Below are 20,777 nucleotides of genomic sequence, written 5' to 3' on the forward strand. Positions count from 1 at the left end.
ACAGTCCTCAAGCAGATTATAATGCATGAGTCACCCACCACAACGATTTCTAAAAAGAACCGAGGAGAAAGAAGCGCAACAGCCAGTCTCTTCTATGCTGCCTCAGTTCTGTTCCTGCTTCGAAGCTTCCCCTCTTTCAATGCGAACCAGCTCTAAGGTTCTGGACCTTGGACGATGTGACTGTGCCGTTCCCAAGTCCACACTGCCAGACCGACATCATCTGCTTGGGTCAGCTGCCACTGTCAAATATCACAAGTCAGTTTCTCTCAATTTTAATTGCATTCCATCAAGTCGGTCCCGACTTATGGTAACCCTTTCCCAGGATTTTTAAGGTACAGTAGAGAATATACAGAAGTGGTTTAACATTTCTTTCTTCCAGGGTTTTCTAGGTAGAAAATGTAACATTCCCCTTCTTCTGGGACAGCCCTGGGACTGTACAGTTTGTCCATGACTTACACAAACTGGCTCTTCTCACAGGAATCAAAGTCTCCACCTCTGGCTCCTCAGCCAGATACCTAAACCACTGAGCTATCCAGCCAACCTTCTCTGAATTAGGAGGTTTGAACTGTTGAATGTGCTACCCTGCGCTAGGCTGCAGATTGATAGCCAGTGGGAAACTCCAGCTGCATGACTCTGCCCAGCCTGCTGCCCACATTCAGCCTCCCATCAGGCCTATACCTGATACATTCCCAACTGAACCATATCTTTCAATGAGGATCTAACTCAGGTTATGAGTAGAGTCTTCACTGCAGTACTGCAATTTAACCAGCGCAACATGAGGCTCCTTATCTCTATGAAGGAAGATTATATTGTTTGGGACTATTACATTAAAAAAAAAATGTGTGCCTTAAGAGTGGCTATGATCAAGTCTCAGGAATTTTGCAAAGGGATTAGAACAGCAATGGAGAACCTTTGCTCTTCCCGATGACCCACCCCTGTTTTAGGAAAAGTGAGTATCGTGTATAGTTGAAATACAGAATTCACAAGATTAGATTGATGGCCACTAAGGCTTTAAAAGGCAATTACAACTGCTCCTCGAGAATAAAGCTACCAGTGACTACTAAAATGTCACAACAGATTATGCTTTCTCCAGGTTCAGCCATTGTCAATACTTGATTCTGGAAATCAGCAGCAGACGAGGGCTACACGATCTACCTGTCCTGTTTGTGAGGTTCCTAGAGGCATCTCCTTGGTCACTGTGTCAAACAAAGATGCTCCTTGGTCCAAAATACTCTTCTAATGGAGAAATGAATCAGACGTAGGGGTAATAGCAAATAAACTTTTCTCCTCACGGGAAATACTAGGCAAGGCAATAGCGTTTTGACCTTCACTGCCACCTGGGACAAAGAGATTGTTATGAAAGACACTAAAAAAAGGCAAGAGATATTAAAAGTGAAAAATGAGTAAACAGCATTTCAGCCAGCTCGTGACATTTTATGGGCTGTTATCACACCATTCACTTTACAGACATGAGGAGTGCACTGCAGCTACCTTTTAGTGTGGTTAAACAGGGAGGGGGCAAAGGGGGAATCTGTTCTGTCTCTGACTTTCTTTCTACAGCAAGGTTTTCACTGATATTCAGGATATACTTCATGTGTTTGCCTCTCAGTCCTCTTCCTAAAATGCTTCTTTGTAGTTCCCGTTCAAATCAGCCTGAGTACACTTCTGAGGAAACATGAAAAGGATGAACTGCACCGCTGGGACTGCAGTTAATGAAAGACCAGGGGAAGCCCTCCAGAAAAAAAACGCTCTGCACATGCTTAGAACACATCGTTTTTTTTACAGGACGTTGGAAACAGGCTATGAAGGAGGAACTCCTGGTCAACTGACAAAAGATGTATTTTCCCACCACCACCAGGGAAATATGACCCCAAGCACAGACTCCTTTTGCCCCACCACAGGAGGAGGGAAAGGGAGGGTGGGTGAGGGGCAGGACACCAACTTACTTTACCCCCGTAGGTGCCCGATCAGCTTCCAACCTCTTTCTCCCCATCCCGCCGCAACCTCTTAGCCATAATACTGTAACTGAGTTTTTAAAGCCCCGACAGAACACCGTGGCCGCTCCGGGCCCTCAGTAACACTTCGCCACCCCCCGGCTGGCGACCCTCGCGAGGGTCTTCCCAGAGAGCCCCGCCGCTCGCCCCTCGGGGGGTCGGGTGTCCGCAAGGGGTGCGGAGCTCGCCGACATGCCACTGCGCAGTGGTTCCCCCCCCTCCCCAGCTGCCCCACTCATGCTCGGGCGCTGCGCCTCTCCCTGCGCATTTCTGACCCCGGGAAGCAGAGGAGACACTTGGAAGGCGCAACCTCCGGTCCGGTTCTCGGAGGCCTCGCCCGGCTTTCTCTCTCTCTCTCTCGTCCTTCCCGCCGAAGAGAAACTTTGGAGAAGGAAGAGGCGCCCCCTCACTCCCTGGCCTCGGCGGGAAAAGGGCGCGAAGAATCCAACCTTTGGGGGTGGGGAGAAGAGAGATTTCTCCCCTCCATTACCGAACCCCACCCCAGAGGGCAGGCAGGCAGGCAGTTGCCTCCGGCGCCCAAGGGTGCTGCGGCGGCGGCGCCACGCGCGGGGCTCACCTCCCGGGTCTCTGCGGACCCGCCGCCCGGGCAAACTCTGCGGGCGTCCTTCCCGCCCGTTTCGCTCCTTCCTTACCTCCCCGGTTGCAGCGCCGCTTCTTCGCTCTCCTACTCCAACCGCGAGTCTCCCAATATCGCCGAAGCGGGAAGAGAAGGGAGGGTGGGAAAACACATACACACACGGTCTCTACACACATCATGCGTGGCTTTAACTCTTCCTCCTCCAGGCGCTGCGCACTCCGGACAGCCGCGGGGTGTTTTTTTGTTTTTTGTCAGAGCTCCGAAAGCTTGTCGATGGGAAGAGACCCCCCCACTTCCATGCTTGATGCCCCTTTGCGGATATTGCCCTTGCAGTTCCTCCATTGAGAATTTTCAACATTTCGAAACGCTCGGTCGTTTCCATTCCCTTACGTAAACGATCATTATTGTTGCCGTTTTTTTAAATGGGGAGAGGGGAAGCAAGCGACCCTCAGAAATCCTGACATGTTTCTGAAAGCAAAGACACGGAGGGCCGTGAGGGTGCAGGACAGAGACGGAATCGTGACCCAGGATAGTTTGCCGCCTGAGGCAAAGAGGTTGCCCATTCCAGGTACCTCAACAGACCGGATTAGCAGTTGGCTCTTACTGTAACACGGAGGACAGGCTCCCATCCTCCGCAAGAGTTATGGACGGGCTAGCTCTGGGGGGCAGAGGGCAGGCGAGCCACACACAGCCCTGCCCCTGCCCTTCCCACACCTTGCCTCTGTTCTTCAACCCAAATCTTGCTCATTCTTCCTCACATATCCCAGTAGTTACTATGCTTGCAGTATGTGGCGTTTTGTTTTTATTAATTTGTGTTAACAGAAAACAGCAGAAATATTTCAAAAATTACATTCCAAATGTCTAATCCAAAGAATATACAGCACACAGAATCATTACACAGAGAGCAGGTTCGAGAATGCCTCTACATTTCAAAACCGCAGGTCTGTTTAGATAGCTGTTTGGGCCAGGGTGCGGAACATTGACAAAGGATCCGTGAGGTACCAACAATTTGTCAGCATGTGCTGGGTTCAGTTTCTTAAGAGGCATTTTTTTCTTCCTTCTTTTCCTTGGACAGAAGCTAACAAAAAAAAAAAGAAAAAGAAATAGGCAACCTTGCCTGTCAATAAACAGAAAGACACCCGCCTCCATTTATAGTGGCTGCTTCCTTCTTTAGTTGGATGTCATTCTTGGCCAAACTAGCCAAACGGTTGATAGGTGGCACACTACACAAAAGAAAGATTTCATTAGTTCCTTCACTACAAACATGAAAGACTATATATATATAGTAATAGCAACAGAGCCCTGGGAAATTGAAGGGGAAGATATGGAGGCAGTGACAGATTTTACTTTCTTGGGCTCCATGATCACTGCAGATGGAGACAGCAGCCACGAAATTAAAAGACGCCTGCTACTTGGGAGGAAAGCGATGACAAACCTTGACAGCATCTTTAAAAGCAGAGACATCACCTTGTCAACAAAAGTCCGAATAGTCAAAGCTATGGTTTTTCCAGTAGTGTTGTATGGAAGTGAGAGCTGGACCATAAAGAAAGCAGAACGCCAAAGAATTGATGCCTTTGAATTGTGGTGCTGGAGGAGGCTCTTGAGAGTCTCTGGACTGCAAGGAGAACAAAACTATCAATTCTAAAGGAAATCAACCCTGAGTGCTCACTGGAAGGACAGATTCTGAAGCTGAGGCTCTAGTACTTTGGCCATCTCATGAGAAGAGAAGACTCCTTGGAAAAGACCTTGATGTTATGAAAGTGTGACGGCAAGAGGAGAAGGGGACGACCGAGGATGAGATGGCTGGACAGTGTCTGCGAAGCAACCAACATGAACTTGACCCAACTCCGGGAGGCAGTGGAAGATAGGAGGGCCTGGCATGCTCTGGTCCATGGGGTCACGAAGAGTCGGACACGACTAAACGACAAAACGAATGAACGAGCAACACAGCTGGCCAAAGACTTATTATTTGAGACAAAGAACAGGATGCTTCCTCCTCTCCTTTGATACAGAGACACCAGTTGAAGTATCAGTTTTGTTGAATGTTACATCAGGGCTAGCGACAGGATCACATCTTTGAACACTTCTGAGGCTGCAAAGCCTGTTGCGGATTGACTAGAACACGTTGTGAGCCTTGTTTGTTTAGTCATTAAGTCGTGTCCGACTCTTTGTGACCCCATGGACTAGAGCATGCCAGGCCATCCAGTCTTCCACTGCCTCCTGGATTTTGGTCAAAGTCATGTTGGTAGCTTTGGTGACACTGTCCAGCCATTTCATCCTCTGTCGTCCCCTTCTTCTCTTGCCTTCACTCTTTCCCATCATCGGGGTCTTTTCCAAGGAGTCTTCTCTTCTCATGAGATGGCCAAAGTATTGGAGCCACAGCTTCAGGATCTGTCCTTCCAGTGAGCACTCAGGGTTGATTTCCCTCAGAATGGATAGGTTTGTTCTCCTTGAAGTCCAGGGGACTCTCAAGAGTCTCCTCCAGCACCCCAATTCAAAAGCATCAATTCTTCGGCGATCAGCCTTCTTTATGGTCCAGCTTTCACTTCCATACATGGCTACTGGAAAAACCATAGCTTTGACTATGCTGACCTTTGTCGGCAAGGTTGTGCCTCTGCTTTTTAAGATGCTGTCGAGGTTTGTCATCACTTTCCTCTCAAGAAGCAGGGGTCTATTAATTCCGTGGCTTCTTTCACCATCATGGAGCCCAAGAAAGTAAAATCTGTCACTGCCTCCATATCTTCTGTTTGCCAGGAGGTGATGGGACCAGTGGCCATGATCTTAGTTTTTTTGATGTTGAGCTTCAGATCATTTTTGTGCTCTCATCTTTCACCTTCATTAAGAGATTCTTTAATTTCTCCTCACTTTCTGCCATCAGAGTGGTTTCATGTGTATATATGAGGTTGTTGATATTTCTTCCGGAAATCTTAATTCCGGTTTGGGATTCCTCCAGTCCAGCCTTCCGCATGATGTATTCTGCATATACGTTAAATAAGCAGGGGGACAATATACAGCCTTGTTGCACTCCTTTCCCAATTTTGAATCAATCAGTTGTGCGGCTTACATAGCTCTAACACCACCACCACTCCCAATAAAGGAGAAGAGCTGGGAAGTTTAGGAGGAATGGCTGGGAGGGTACCATTGCCACCTCTTTCCCACCCTCCACTCCATGAGGTGATCACTGCATTATAGATGATCACCTAATTATAGAGTTGGCCCTGACTATTGACATAACTCACCTGCATAGACACAAAATATTTCGATGCCTGTAGCAGGAAATGCACATGGTTCATGTCTTCCCTTCCGCAGGGCAACATCGGTCATAATCCACTAGGAAGTGCTCTTGCCTCAGTGAAATGTGGCTGCAACACTGAATCAATAAATGGTTGTGATCACCCATCCATGGACTAAAATCACATTTATATGTCAATTCAATGCATGTATATTGAGCAGCAAGGCATACTGAGTACAGTGGGACATCCTCTCAAGTAAGTGTGTATATACAATCGCACCCTTAGGAGCAAACCTGCAAATCAGAGATGGACAATTGTGGCAGGTCCAGCAACCAAAATTCTGCCACTATGTAGCTGTAGAAACTTCTAGTGTCCTCAACCTTGGGCCTCCAGATATTCTTGGACTACAACTCCCAGAAGCCTTCACCACCACCTCTGCTGGCCAGGATTTCTGGGAGTTGAAGTCCAAGAACATCTGGAGGCCCAAGGATGGAGACCACGGGATCATAGCCCCAAACGCTAAACACTCCAATAAAGTTGGAATTGGATAGAAGTAAATGATTTGGAAGATGGATTTTTGGAGATATTAAGCAGTGAAGGGGTGTTTGTGATCTGTTGGTAAGGTGAACTGCCACAACTAGAGACTTCCAACAGCTGGAATTCACTTTTCCCCCATCAGGAAAAGAAAGAGGTCTAGGTTCTATTAAATCAGCCTTAAGGGGATGCATGAGGCCCCAGAGCCATACCTTGCCCTCCCTCCCTACTAAACTCCTATCTAGAAGATGCACTGAATTGAAGAGGCTTATGTTTGAGGATTTATTATAAGGTTATGTTGCTGCTAAAGGGTGTCAGTTGATCCACAGGGGGTTTTTAAAATATTCTCAAGAGAAGCTCACAGAGCTGGACAAAAACATTTTGCTGCCTGAGGGCAAAGGACAAAATGGTGCCCTCATATTCCATGGTCAGAAGCTAACAGGACTTCTGGCAATTAAATGTTACTTCAGAACTACTGGCTGTACAAAAGTGTATTCCATTGTATCCCTGAGGGCAGCAGGTTAGCTTAGGAGATGAAGAACAACCTGAAATAGCACTAATTCTCTCTTCCAATAAAAGAGAGAGAGATGTGGTCCATTGCACAGTAAACGTCCTCAGGAGAGACTACACTTTTATTAGACCACTAAAACCAAACATTCAGCTTGAACTTTTATGATTAAAGAAATAACATCTTCAGGCATGCATGAAAATCTTGAGAGTGTAAAAATATTTTCCCTCCAACACATATTTGTTGCTCTGTGTCCCCTAACATCTTCTGATGAAAGCAGTCATCTCACTCTGCAGTATGGTTGGGGTGAGCACAGCAAACAGCAATCTCCAGCTAAAAAGAAAGGAGAGCTCCCATCTCGTTCTCTCTCATACACACAAAGAGGCTTTTTCCTAAGATGATGCCTCCTGCTGCTACAACACATGTGAGTCATTTGAGAACAAAGCAAGTAAAGGTTTGAGTTCAGAAGAAATGGTTTTACCCGCTGCCAATTTAATCACCAGATTAATCTACCCAAATCCATGTCCTTAATTAAGCTGCATCCTACAGTGAAGTGAACGGTGCTGTGCAAGTATACTAATACTAAATGTGTGTGGCTGATGGGGTTAAAGAGTCCTGCCACCTGGGCTGCCTTGAGCAATCTACACATACCCAGAATGCCACCAGGAGGGACTGGTAAACCACCTCTTAAAATATTTTTTGCAGAGAGAACCCTAGATGGGTCATTATAAGTTGGAATTGATCTGACACTATGTGTGTGTGTGTGTGTGTTTAGTCGTTTAGTCGTGTCCGACTCTTCGTGACCCCATGGACCAGAGCACGCCAGGCCCTCCTGTCTTCTACTGCCTCCCGGAGTTGTGTCAGGTTCATGTTGGTTGCTTCGCAGACACTGTCCAGCCATCTCATCCTCGGTCGTCCCCTTCTCCTCTTGCCATCACACTTTCCCAACATCAGGGTCTTTTCCAGGGAGTCTTTTCTTCTCATTAGATGGCCAAAGTACTGGAGCCTCAGCTTCAGGATCTGTCCTTCCAGGGAGCACTCAGGGTTGATTTCCTTTAGAACTGATAGGTTTGTTCTCCTTGCAGTCCAGGGGATTCTCAAGAGCCTCCTCCAGCACCACAATTCAAAGGCATCAATTCTTCGGCGGTCTGCTTTCTTTATGGTCCAGCTCTCACTTCCATACATCACGACAGGAAAAACCATAGCTTTGACTATTCGGACTTTTGTTGGCAAGGTGATGTCTCTGCTTTTCAAGATGCTGTCCAGATTTGTCATCACTTTCCTCCCAAGAAGAAGGTGCCTTTTAATTTCAGGGCTGCTGTCTCCATCTGCAGTGATCATGGAGCCCAGGAAGATAAAATTTGACACTGCCTCCATATCTTCCCCTTCTATTTCCCAGGAGGTGATGGGACCAGTGGCCATGATCTTAGTTTTTTTGATGTTGAGTTTCAGACCGTTTTTTGCACTCTCCTCTTTCACTCTCATTACAAGGTTCCTTAATTCCTCCTCACTTTCTGCCATCAGAGTGGTATCATCTGCATATCGGAGGTTGTTGATATTTCTTCCGGCAATCTTAATTCCGGCTTGGGTTTCTTCCAGTCCAGCCTTCCGCATGATGTATTCTGCATATAAGTTAAATAAGCTGGGGGACAATATACAGCCTTGCCGTACTCCTTTCCCAATTTTGAACCACTCAGTTGTTCCATGACCAGTTCTAACTGTTGCTTCCTGTCCCACATATAGGTTTCTCAGGAGACAGATAAAGTGGTCAGGCACTCCCATTTCTTTAAGAACTTGCCATAGTTTGCTGTGGTCCACACAGTCAAAGGCTTTGGCATAGTCAATGAAGCAGAAGTAGATATTTTTCTGGAACTCTCTGGCTTTCTCCATAATCCAGCGCAAGTTAGCAATTTGGTCTCGAGTTCCTCTGCCTCTTCGGAATCCAGCTTGTACTTCTGGGAGTTCTCGGTCCACATACTGCTGAAGCCTACCTTGTAGGATTTTGAGCATAACCTTGCTAGCGTGCGAAATGAGTGCAATTGTACGGTAGTTGGAGCATTCTTTGGCACTGCCTTTCTTTGGGATTGGGATGTAGACTGATCTTTTCCAATCCTCTGGCCACTGTTGAGTTTTCCAAACTTGCTGGCATATTGAATGTAGCACCTTAACAGCATCATCTTTCAAGATTTTAAATAGTTCAACTGGAATGCCATCACCTCCACTGGCCTTGTTGTTAGCCAGGCTTTCTAAGGCCCACTTGACTTCGCTCTCCAGGATGTCTGGCTCAAGGTCAGCAACTACATTGTCTGGGTTGTCCGGGATATCCAAATCTTTCTGATATAATTCCTCTGTGTATTCTTGCCACCTCTTCTTGACGTCTTCTGCTTCTGTTAGGTCCCTCCCATTTTTGTCTTTTATCATGTTCATCTTTGCGCAAAATGTTCCTCTAATATGTCCAATTTTCCTGAACAGATCTCTGGTCTTTCCTTTTCTGTTATCTTCCTCTATTTCTTTGCATTGTTCATTTAAGAAGGCCCTCTTGTCTCTCCTTGCTATTCTTTGGAAGTCTGAATTCAAGTTTCTGTAACTTTCCCTATCTCCCTTGCATTTTGCTTCCCTTCTCCTCTCTGCTATTTCTAAGGCCTCGTTGGACAGCCACTTTGCTTTCTTGCATTTCCTTTTCTTTGGGATGGTTTTCGTTGCTGCCTCCTGGACAATGTTACGAGCCTCTATCCAAAGTTCTTCAGGCACTCTGTCCACCAAATCTAGTTCCTTAAATCTGTTCTTTACTTCCACTGTGTATTCATAGGGGATTTGGTTTAGATTATACCTGAGTGGCCCAGTGGTTTTTCCTAATCTCTTCAGTCTAAGCTTGAATTTTGCTATGAGAAGCTGATGATCAGAACCGCAGTCAGCTCCAGGTCTTGTTTTTGCTGACTGTATAGAGCTTCTCCATCTTTGGCTGCAGAGAATATAATCAATCTGATTTCGATATTGCCCATCTGGTGATTTCCATGTATAGAGTCGCCTCTTGTGTTGTTGGAAAAGAGTGTTTGTGATGACCAGCTTATTCTCTTGACAAAACTCTATTAGCCTTTGTCCTGCTTCATTCTGAACTCCAAGGCCAAACTTCCCTGTTGTTCCTTTTATCTCTTGGCTTCCTACTTTAGCATTCCAGTCCCCTAGAATGAGAAGAACATCTTTCTTTGGTGTCAGTTCTAGAAGGTGTTGTAAATCTTCATAGAATTGTTCAATTCCAGTCTCCTCAGCAATGCTGGTTGGTGCATAAACTTGGATTATTGTGATGTTGAAAGGTCTGCCTTGGATTCGTATTGACATCATTCTATCATTTTTGAGATTGTATCCCATTACAGCTTTTCCCACTCTTTTGTTGACTATGACGGCTACTCCATTCCTTCTACGGGATTCTTGTCCACAATAGTAGATATGATAATCATCTGAGCTGAATTCGCCCATTCCTGTCCATTTTAGTTCACTGATACCCAGGATGTCAATGTTTATTCTTGCCATCTCCTGTTTGACCACCTCCAGCTTCCCAATGTTCATAGATCTTACATTCCAGGTTCCTATGCAGTATTTTTCTTTGCAGCATCGGACTTTCCTTTCACTTTCAGGCACGTCCACAGCTGAGCGTCCTTTCGGCTTTGGCCCAACCACTTCATTAGCTCTGGAGCTACTTGTACTTGTCCTCCGCTCTTCCTCAGTAGCATGTTGGACGCCTTTCGACCTGAGGGGCCCATCTTCCAGCGTCATATCTTTTAGCCTTTTGTTTCTGATCATGGGGCGTTCTTGGCAAAGATACTGGAGTGGCTTGCCATTTCCTACTCCAGGTGGATTGCGTTTAGTCGGAACTCTCCACTATGGCCTGTCCGTCTTGGGTGTCCCTGCACGGCATAGCCCATAGTTTCTCTGAGTTACTCAAGCCCCTTCGCCACGACAAGGCAGCAATCCATGAAGAAGGACACTATGTAGTTATTGATATTAGCCAGCTGAATAGCTCAGTGATTTAGGTCTCTGGCTGTGGAGCCAGAGACTGAGAGTTCAGTGCCCTCCTGTACCTCCTGGGAGTAAAGCCAGCCTGCAATCCATGGGTTTCTAATCCCACTCCCTTGGGGACTTAGGTTCTCCAGAGATGTGTGTGTGTCTTCCCCAGCCTGGGTGCCCTCATCAGGATCCTCCAAGGCAGGTCCCTTTTTCCTCATCCTCCGCCACCAGGATGTCAGAGAGTAAATATCCAATTTGGATTCCCCTGCTCCACTTTTCTCCCTCTCAGCATCTTTTATCTCCAGTGCTTCTCTTTATGTTACCCAGCTCCTAGGAGCTTTTCCCCTCCTCCTCCTCCTCCCTGAGTCTCTCCCTCTCTAAAGCCCCTATCTAGGTTCCCTTCTCCTGTGTCCTGTATTCCTTCTGTGTAGGTTCCCCTGGTGACAATTCTGATAAGTTGGTGCCCACCAGATCTACTGGGGAGTTGACTGTACAAACCCCTCAGGTCCTGGGTGGAGGCAAGATAGCCCACCAAGAGAGGCATCCATGCTGCTGTGGTCAACCTCATATTTACATTATATTTTCCCTAGAATCCTTATATTGTTTTTATATACAGAGCCATGGAAATACTTGTTTGGTCAGAATCAGGAGCTGCCACTGCCCAGACATTTGTCCCGTGTCATGATCAACACATAAATATTTTCAATGCACATAGACAAATACGATGTATTAAATATCCCGATACTTTCCAGCTATCCAGCTCTCTGACACCTGGCTGGATCCATCTGTCATACTTTGACAGTTTGCCAAAGGTGAGGAACCGACTTAGAACTAAGCACCACATTATAAATTCATAATGAGTTGGAATGCTACAGCTAATTTGTATACTATGGGGTAGGCAATGAAGTCACACCAATTGTGTGACTGTGATTAATAATAAAACAGGAGATGTGGGACATATTGTATTTATTAGGCAGTATTAGAAATTTTAAACCCCACTCTACTTACACAACATTTTGTCTAACATTCTGTCTCCCATATGTAGACAAATGCCACTGGGACTTCTCAAAAGCAGGACATGAAGGTTATAAACTTTCTGTTGTCTTCAACATTTGGGTAATCACTGGTAAATTGCTTCTGGACATGGAAGCTCTGTTCAAGTTATTTATTATGGCTCTTCGTCTTATCTGGCTAACATGTGTTTTTAAAATAGCCATTTACACTTTACATCCAAGAATTCTCCATGTGATTTACATGGCACATAAAGTCACATTGAACAATGCTTTTCAAAACAATTTCTATACCAGTTTTTTTGGGGACATGGTGGCACTGTGGGTTAAACCGCAGAAGCTTCTGTGCTGCAAGGTCGGAACACCAGCAGTCGTAAGATCAAATCCACACAACAGAGTGAGCTCCCGCTGCTTGTCCCAGCTCCTGCCAACCTAGCCATTCGAAAGCATACAAATGCAAGTACAGTGGACCCTTGACTTACAGACGGCTTGACTTACAGACTTTTTGAGTTACAGACTTCTCTGGCTGCAAAATTTAGGTTTGACTTGCAGCCTGAGAATTGACTTACAGACCAGAAAAAAACCAAAATGGAACAAAAACGGCCTATTACGGGATTAATCAGTTTTCAATGCACTGTAGGTCAATGGAGACTTGACCTACAGACTTTTTGACTTGAGAACCGCCTTCCAATACGGATTAAGTTCTCAAGTCAAGACCCCACTGTAGATAAATAGGTACCACCACGGTGGGAAGGTAATGGCGTTCCGTGTCTAGTCGCACTGGCCACATGACCATGGAAACTGTTTTTGGACACAACTGCACTAAATGTCAAGGGGAACCTTTACCTTTACCTATACTAATTTAAATAAAACATTGTAATAATTGAATATAGCTTTTAAAATGCTAACATACATTTTCAAAATATAGTTCTGTTCAAATGGGACTCATCTTCATTCCTTCCAATAAAGCTTTGCTTTTAATGCGTAAGTGTAACAGGTGAAGCATTTATTTTCACTTTGTCCTCATTTCAAAAAAGTCCATCTGCTATATTTCTGCAATAGCAAATAGGAATAGCTGTTAAAAGCACAAGAATCTACTAGGAAAAAAGTTGGAACCATATACTGTATATGAAACAGCCAGAATATCCATATCTTGCATATCTTTCGATCACCGTAATTTAATTGAAGCACAGAATCTGAGTTTTCTTAGTCCAAAATTAGATTGTTTGGGCATGACACACAGTTTTTAGAATGCCATATTTGTCACAGTCAGCATTTGCACTCTATGAAGTAAAATGTGTGTGGGGGAGTTGCTTAAATAAAATAATGTGATTGAATACAAAAAATAAAATAAAAAAGAGTGCACAGATGGGGTAAATATCCCAAAATTATTTTTATTGCTTTACTTTTAGTCCATTTATTTTCCTTAACAGGAACTCAAGGTAACAAATATCACAAAGAAAAGGCGAAGAATAAAAAAAACTAATAGAGACAAATATCACAAATCTGTGCACCCACCCCCACAAAACCCTTTACAATAAATTAAAAGTCAACTCAAGAAGGTTCACGTGTGTTTGTGATAACCTGCATTCCCCAAGAACACTATGCCAGGTATCTTCAGGCCTTCCCTGGACAGAAACTGCTACAATTTGCAATCATTATCATCCAGGGGATGCCAGAGTTGAAAATAAAGACTTGGAAGAACTAATAAAATACAGAGATTTGGGAAATCAGAACATCTGTAAGCCGCCTAGGGTGGTCCTAACCGACTAGATAGGCGGGATATAAATCGAATAAATAAATAAATAAAATAAATAAATCTTGCTTGTGAATGAAATACCATTCCAGTGGTCCCTGTAGTCACTGGGGCTTTGGGAACAATTTCAAGAAATTTCACACAGTATTATAGGCAGTTACAGATCTCAGAAATAACACCATCAGAGCTACAAAAAACATCAGCATTAGAAGCACCATACATACTATGCCAATATTTAACAGATACTTAGGCTTTTGGTTAAATTTTTTATCTGCTATATAATACCAGTCAATGTTTTAATTGACTGTGTCTGGCATTTTTGAATAACGATGCTGATGCTGTTCCATCAGGGTTTTCCAGGTGGAGAGTACTCAAAAGTGGTTTACCATTCCCTTCTTCTGAGGGCACCCTGAAACTGTGCAGCCTGCCCAAGGCCACCCAGGCTGGCTTTTTGGAATGCACGTTGGGGAATTAAACTCCCAACCTCTGGCTCCATAGCTAAATATCTAAAACACTGATCTACTTAGTCAGCACAATGGGCTATGGGCCACAGTTAATCCTAGACATTTTGCCTACTCTTTTGTGCTCATAATGAGGACTTATGTACAGCATCCTATTTTACTCCAGATCAAATGGGCACGGATAAACATCGTTTTAAATAATGGCTACATTCGTTTCTTTACTCAAATGGCCAAAAGCATTTAAATTCTCCATTACCAAGGTTATATAAAAAGGGGGAGGGAGAAAGGGAGCCCAACCTTGCTATGTTAATTGTGATTATATAAGGGTGGTTGAAATGGATGGAAATGCTCAAGGATCCTGAGCATGTTGAAGCTCAGATTATGGAAGCAGGGGAATGGTATTTGTTCCAGATCAATTAACCCTACAATTATAGAAAATATGATCTTCATGTAAGTATTCCTAGGAAGTGAGGGGGTCTGCTCTGTCCTACAGGGGCACTTCAGAGCTGGCAGCAGAACACATGCTGTAATCTCATCTCCTGCAAGAGACATGGACTGCAGAGTGCCAACTCTACCTAGGTGTCTCACGCTGCTGGCTGCAAAAGCAGAGCCCGCTGCTGCCTTAATCCCTCAGTCTCGATGGCAACTGAATGCATAATTAAGGAGGAGAAGCTTCAAGGAGACAGCTGCCATTCACATGTTAGGATGAGAAGTAGGGGAATGGACAGGCCTATGCTTCTAAGCAGCTGGCAGGTGGAAGTTTGACACAGTGGAGAGGCTGCTCCTTGACAAAGGAGTCTTGTATTTTGCAAAGGCCAAAAAGCGCCATCATCTTTGACAAGGAGGCAACTTGAATTGTCTAGGACTGACTGTATTGTTGTCTTTAAAGCAAACTGCTCCTGCAAAATGGGAACAGTTCCCCCACCCCACCCACATTCCCTGTGCCTGCTTAAGATTTGCCAGGCCAGGCAAATTGTGCTATCAACACCTGAAGATGAGAAAATTATGTTGCTTTGCATGTGTGCAAGAAATGTTTTTTATTTATTTATTTATTTATTTATTTATTTATTTATTTATTTATTTACTTACTTACTTACTTACTTACTTACTTACTTACTTACTTACTTACTTACTTACTTACTTACAGTGGTGCCCCGCTTGATGATGATAATCCATTCCAGGAAAATCGCTGTTAAGCAAAATCGAATGCATTGAAAACCGGTTAATGCGTTCCAATGGGGAAATACCTCATCGTCCATCCAAGATCGCCCATAGAGAACTGCCAATCAGCTGTTTAAAATCACTGTCTTCCAAAGCTTCTGTCCGGAAAACAGCCATTTTGCGAAGGGAAGGAAGCCATTTTGCGAAGGGAAGCCATTTTAAGGAGCCAAAAAAACATCGTTTTGCGAACAAACGGTTCGCAAAGCAGGGACCTAATCAACGTAAAACCAAAAAACGTCATAGGAACCACCGTTTTGCAGTCGCAATAGCGATCGCAAAAAAGTCATCATCAAGCGATTTTGTTGTCATGTGGGGTCATCGTAATGCGGGGCACCACTGTATTTATTATTGGATTTCTATCCCACCCATCTAGACCAAAGGTCTACTCTGTAAATTTGTAGTTTGGGTGATTTGGCAAAAAATTGGCTACATCAATGCATTCAATAAATAAATGATTTTTCTGGTACTAGATCATACAATACCAACCCGACTGCAAAATGGCTGTGGAGCCAGAAGTTGGGAGTTTGATTCCCCACTGTGCCTTTTAACCCGTCCAGGGGCTGGACTCAGTGATCCACAGGTTCCCTTCCAGCTCTGCTGTTCTTAGAAAACAGACTATGCAGTTCGAAATAGGATATAGAGAAGCAATATTCTCTCTGCCAAAACAAGACTCAGAGCAGATTGTCGTAATTAACAAGAATTATTAACATCTAAATAGCATGTTTTGATGAACTGAAAGTCCAGAACAGATTTGCATTACTAAACTCAATTGAATGTAAATAAAAAAATTGTTGATTGAAACTAGATATATGCTCAGGGAAGAATGCGGAAAGACAATTCTTTTAGACAAAAGCGTGGTGGCGCTGTGGGCTAAACCGCAGAAGCCTGTGCTGCAGGGTCAGAAGACCAAGCAGTCGTAAGATCGAATCCATGCGACGGAGTGAGCGCCCGTTGCTTGTCCCAGCTCCCGCCAACCTAGCGGTTCGAAAGCATGCAAATGCGAGTAGATAAATAGGTACCATCTCGGTGGGAAGGTAAACAGTGTTCCGTGTCTAAATCACACTGGCCATGTGACCACGGAAAAATTGTCTTCGGACAAACGCTGGCTCTATGGCTTGAACAGCGGGATGAGCGCCGCCCCCTAGAGTCGGACACGACTGGACAAAAATTGTCAAGGGGAACCTTTACCTTTACCTAAGGAAAACAGACTAAAACTTTCAACATACATTCTAAACCCCAAGAATGTTGTTGTTTTGACTTATATACTGCCCCATAATGTTTGGAACACTGTCTACGCCAGTGATGGGGAACCCTTTTGAGCCCAAGTGCCCCCAAAAGCTTGTATCTGTTATATCATACCAGTCAAAGTTTTTAAAATAATTTTGACTGACTATGCCTGGTACTGAAGAAGAAGAAGAGGAAGAAGAAGAACAATAACAAGTCCCCACAGTCCCCGCGGCCAGAAATAGACAGCCACATATGATGAGAAGAGAGAGTTTGCAGTTTACTGCCTTCCCCTCCGCAACACCCTTTTTTCAAAACCACACCTGGGAAGCCTCTGGATCCTGCCTTGTCACACCGTCCCCACCAGCTCATGAAGAGAAGGTACAAGTCCATGGGCTAAGACGAGCTGCCCACTTGCCTGGCCAGTCGTTTGAATTTCCCACGTGGCCTACTATGTCTCATCTGTCTCGGCCAAAACGCTCTTTCCATTTCCCAGGAAATGGTAGGAGCCACCACACGAGCGCTGCCTTCATCAGCTGTTCTCCTTCCGCTTGCGGCCCAGAAGAGCGTCAATGTTATGGCCATGACGGTTATTTCTCAATAGCAACTTATGGCTCGCATGCTCACAGAGAGGGCTCTGCGTGCCAGTTGTGGCACGCAAGCCATAGGTTCACCATTGCTGGTCTAGGCAGTTTACAACATAATTATGCCAACAACAACTTGCCCTCCAGCAATCTTGGAGATGCCAAGGAGTCTAGTCATTGCATTAATTTCTCATGCAAGCAAAGGGATGCTAAAGGTGTTGCAACAGACACCTGTACAGAGCAAGAAATGCTTGAAATTCAAGCTGGATTCAAGAAAAGGCAGAGGGAGATCACATCACAATTGCTTACTGGCTACTGAAACACATGAAAGAATTTCAGAAGATCACTCCATGCTTTCTAAATTACAGCACAGACTTTGACTGTGTGCATCATGAGAAGCTACAAACTGTTCTAAAAGAAATGGATGATCTTCAGCACTTGATTGTCCTGGATGCATAACCTGCTCTGCATACAAGAAGCTAGTGTTAGGACAGAATACGGAGAAACAACGATCTTACACAGGCAAAGGTGCCATACAAAAGTGTATTTTGTTCAGTCTGTATGCAGAACATATCAAATGGAAAGCTGGATTAAATTCAGATGAAAGAAGTGAAAATTGATGGAAGAAACATCAATAATTTAACACATGCAGATGACACCATATTACTGGCATATTAACTGAGTTGGATAGATAGGGGCCATGACAGACTGCTACGCATACTGAATTGAGTGGCTGTGTTGTTAAATTGGGTGTTTCAACACTGCAATTAGTTTGATTGTTTTTAACATCTCTTACTGAGTTTTAATTGTACTTTTATGTTGTTTTAACTGATATGAGCCATCCTGGATCTCCTATAAGGACAAAGACAGAACCTAAGTAAATTATATAATAACAACAATAAGAAGAAGAATTCCCTTCCAAAGGTAAAAACGGCATTTAGTGCCCATTGGGTACTTTGGTGGCAGATTTAAGAGATCTGAGGTAGTTCTACGTTATAAAACCCCATACAGTGGTGCCTCGCTTAGCGATGTTAATCCGTGCAGAAAAAAATCACTGCTAAGCGATAACATCGCTAAGCGAAAATAAAAAGCCCATAGAAACGCATTAAAACGCGATTAATGTGTTCCTATGGGCTAAAAACTAACCTTTAAGTGAAGATCCTCCATAGGGGCTGCCATTTTTGGTGCCTCTTAAGCGAGGAAACACAGTGGGTGGCCATTTTGTTGACCCGGCGGCCATTTTGAAACCGCCGATCAGCTGTGCAAAAATGAAGGCTTTGCGATGATCGCTTCCCTGCGATCATCGCAAGGCGAAATTTCTCCATAGGGACCATCGCAAAGCGATCGCTTTTGCTATACGGAGCGATCACTATGCGAGGCACCACTGTATCTACCCTTGCTAAAAAGATGGATTATGCATTCATACAACAAAAAGGCGTTCCTTGCACCAATCATGTGGACCATAATTTTCGACTCTTGACCCTGCCTAGATGAAAACACAGATATAAGCCCTTAACTGCAACAAAACAAAACAAAACAAAACCCAGCATTCTCTTAATATCTTGGGCACCAACACAACATTTCCAATTTCAGAATCAACTTGTAGTTCACAGTCCTCGTTTCCACATTTGTCCAAGTAGATCCCCATGGGAAGAATACCTACTTTAAAAACAGGTAATAAAAAGAGAATTGCTGATTTCTGGCAAAAGAACGGGAGTCCCACTGGGGAAGGAAGTAAAGCCATTCTCTCCAGCAGCAAACACCTCTGGCCTCCTCCTAGCAATGACAATAGGCAGCGCTAGCTTCTCCATACAGTATTAGAAGGGAGGGACCCTGTGAACAAAAGTCCTTTCACAACTAGCAATAGCAGCCTTAATTCTGCTCTCACTGTTCTACGAGTAGGTGAGTGAGAGATAGAGAGAAAGCAAGTTTGAGAGTAGGTAAAGTCATCTCTGTTGCAGAATGAAAACCAAAATTGAACTGGACATTTTACCTTCCCATCCAGTCTAGGCATAATGGGTCTTGTTGTTCAACCCATTCAGAAGGTCTAGGAAGCCACAGCCTTCCCCCAATCTGCAAGCACAGCAGGGATTGGGGAGTGGCTTCATACATGTATTAACAAGGCCAGATACAGGGCATTCAGGCACAACCCAATCCTACCCTTATTTTGGAAGTTAGCAGACTACTTTGATCGTCTTGTCGTAGGCATGCTGATGGCAAGGAAAGATGGAGAATTCTCTAAATCGAGTCAGTTCATAAGTGTTTGAGAATCAGGTCTTGATCCCTGAAATTTATCTTACAAAGCAGCAGTCATGATAGGCAACAAACAGGAGTCAATGAAGTCCATTTTAATGCTTTGAAAAATGGACCGTGTAACAAACTAGTAGTTTTACCTGCACCAACACTAAGCACAAGGAGTGGCGGCAGCTGTGGAGTGGATTCGAAAACCCTGAGGCAAAATTTGCCACCTATGCTGCGAGGAGGTCTCAATAGGCTTCTCTCCATCCACATCTCAAGTTCTGAATGATAATTAAATAAAACAAAATAGCACTTTTCCCCAGCAGCTTAAAATGGCACCAGAGAAATTGACACACAGCATTTCCTGGGCCTTGGTTCCCAGAGAGGACCAGGAATTTGCTACACAGAGCAGGGACTGGACAGTAAAAGCAAATACATGATGCAGAAAGGAGCCTAGTAAGGATCTCCAGCAACCAAGGAGCTTACAACAGCAGACTCTTCTTTCCCCTCTCAAGCACCAAATCACACAGGAGGGGATTACCCCACCAACGCTACTTCGAAGAGACCCCTCCTTCACACACACACCCCTTCAGACATAATCTTCAGCCCTGGCCAAGTATCTCTCATAGTTCTCTTCACACTGTTTTATGCAGCTGCAGAAATAGTTCACATCAGCAATGGCCTCCAGGAGGTCTGTTTGAACCAGACACATGCCATATAACTCAGAGGTTGGAGGTGTCCGGACACTGCAGCTTCCTGGCCCTGAAAACACCTGCCAAGGTTAAAAAAAAGAGGAAGGATTTTATAGGGAGTCAAAGGTTTTAGCTGATCAGAAGCAAATTCTGAGATTTAAGACCAGCCTTTAGGGACAGATAGCAACAAGGTACGGCTCCAAGTAAACCTCAGATGTAATGCAAATATCGAGAAGTCAATTTTCAAGTCCCAATAACTCAAAGGAGCTCTGTAACTATTCCTTGCCAGAAGACCAGAAAGGAGTTTGCCAAGGGAATTTTTACAAGCATGATTGCTCTCTGTGTATGTGGAGGTGCGGTTCCTGCCCCCACCCCTCTTCTGCAATTTGCACAGGGAATGCAAAATAGGGGATCTAAAATCACACGGGCAATTCTTGGATGAGCAGAACCAAAAGTTGTCAGATTAACCGGACTTGTGTGTGTAGAGGGAAGAAACTGGCACTTAAATATTTTTCCTGCTGGAGCTTTTGGTGAAGAAATGGCACAGGCATGCTGGGCAGCAAAGTGTCCCAAGACATAACTTGGGTGGCTGGACTCCAGCAGGATCCAATTAACTTTCTCTGCCCATCTGTTCTTTCAAGACAGTGGTCCAACTCATCACTCCGGTGCACTCTTTCTTTTAAGGGAAAGTTTTTAGGCAGAGACAGAGGGCTGCCATG

The 20,777-nt window shown here is 44.5% G+C and overlaps 2 protein-coding genes across 12 annotated transcripts in view; both read right to left on the reverse strand.

The window, feature by feature from the left end:
• The window catches only part of KLHDC8B (kelch domain containing 8B), a 50,835-nt gene extending 47,046 nt beyond the window's left edge, over positions 1-3,789 (reverse strand). For 3 of the 10 annotated variants that reach the window (XM_072989269.2, XM_072989274.2, XM_072989271.2), the window contains exon 1: positions 2,648-3,789. The gene's annotated coding sequence lies outside the window, so the exon portion shown is untranslated. The other 7 variants (XM_072989277.2, XM_072989279.2, XM_072989272.2 and 4 more) reach the window with 5 other exon arrangements.
• A 9,467-nt stretch (positions 3,790-13,256) lies between these two features.
• Positions 13,257-20,777, reverse strand: part of LOC110079907 (uncharacterized) — a 29,975-nt gene continuing 22,454 nt past the window's right edge. For both annotated transcript variants that reach the window (XM_020795367.3, XM_020795368.3), the window contains exon 6: positions 13,257-20,138. In XM_020795367.3, the coding sequence (XP_020651026.3) occupies positions 19,956-20,138 (183 nt within the window). In that variant the 3' untranslated portion in view covers positions 13,257-19,955. The remainder of the gene's footprint in view (positions 20,139-20,777) is intronic.

Source organism: Pogona vitticeps, chromosome 2 (assembly GCF_051106095.1).
Source record: "Pogona vitticeps strain Pit_001003342236 chromosome 2, PviZW2.1, whole genome shotgun sequence".
Classification (NCBI taxonomy): Eukaryota; Metazoa; Chordata; class Lepidosauria; order Squamata; family Agamidae; genus Pogona; species Pogona vitticeps.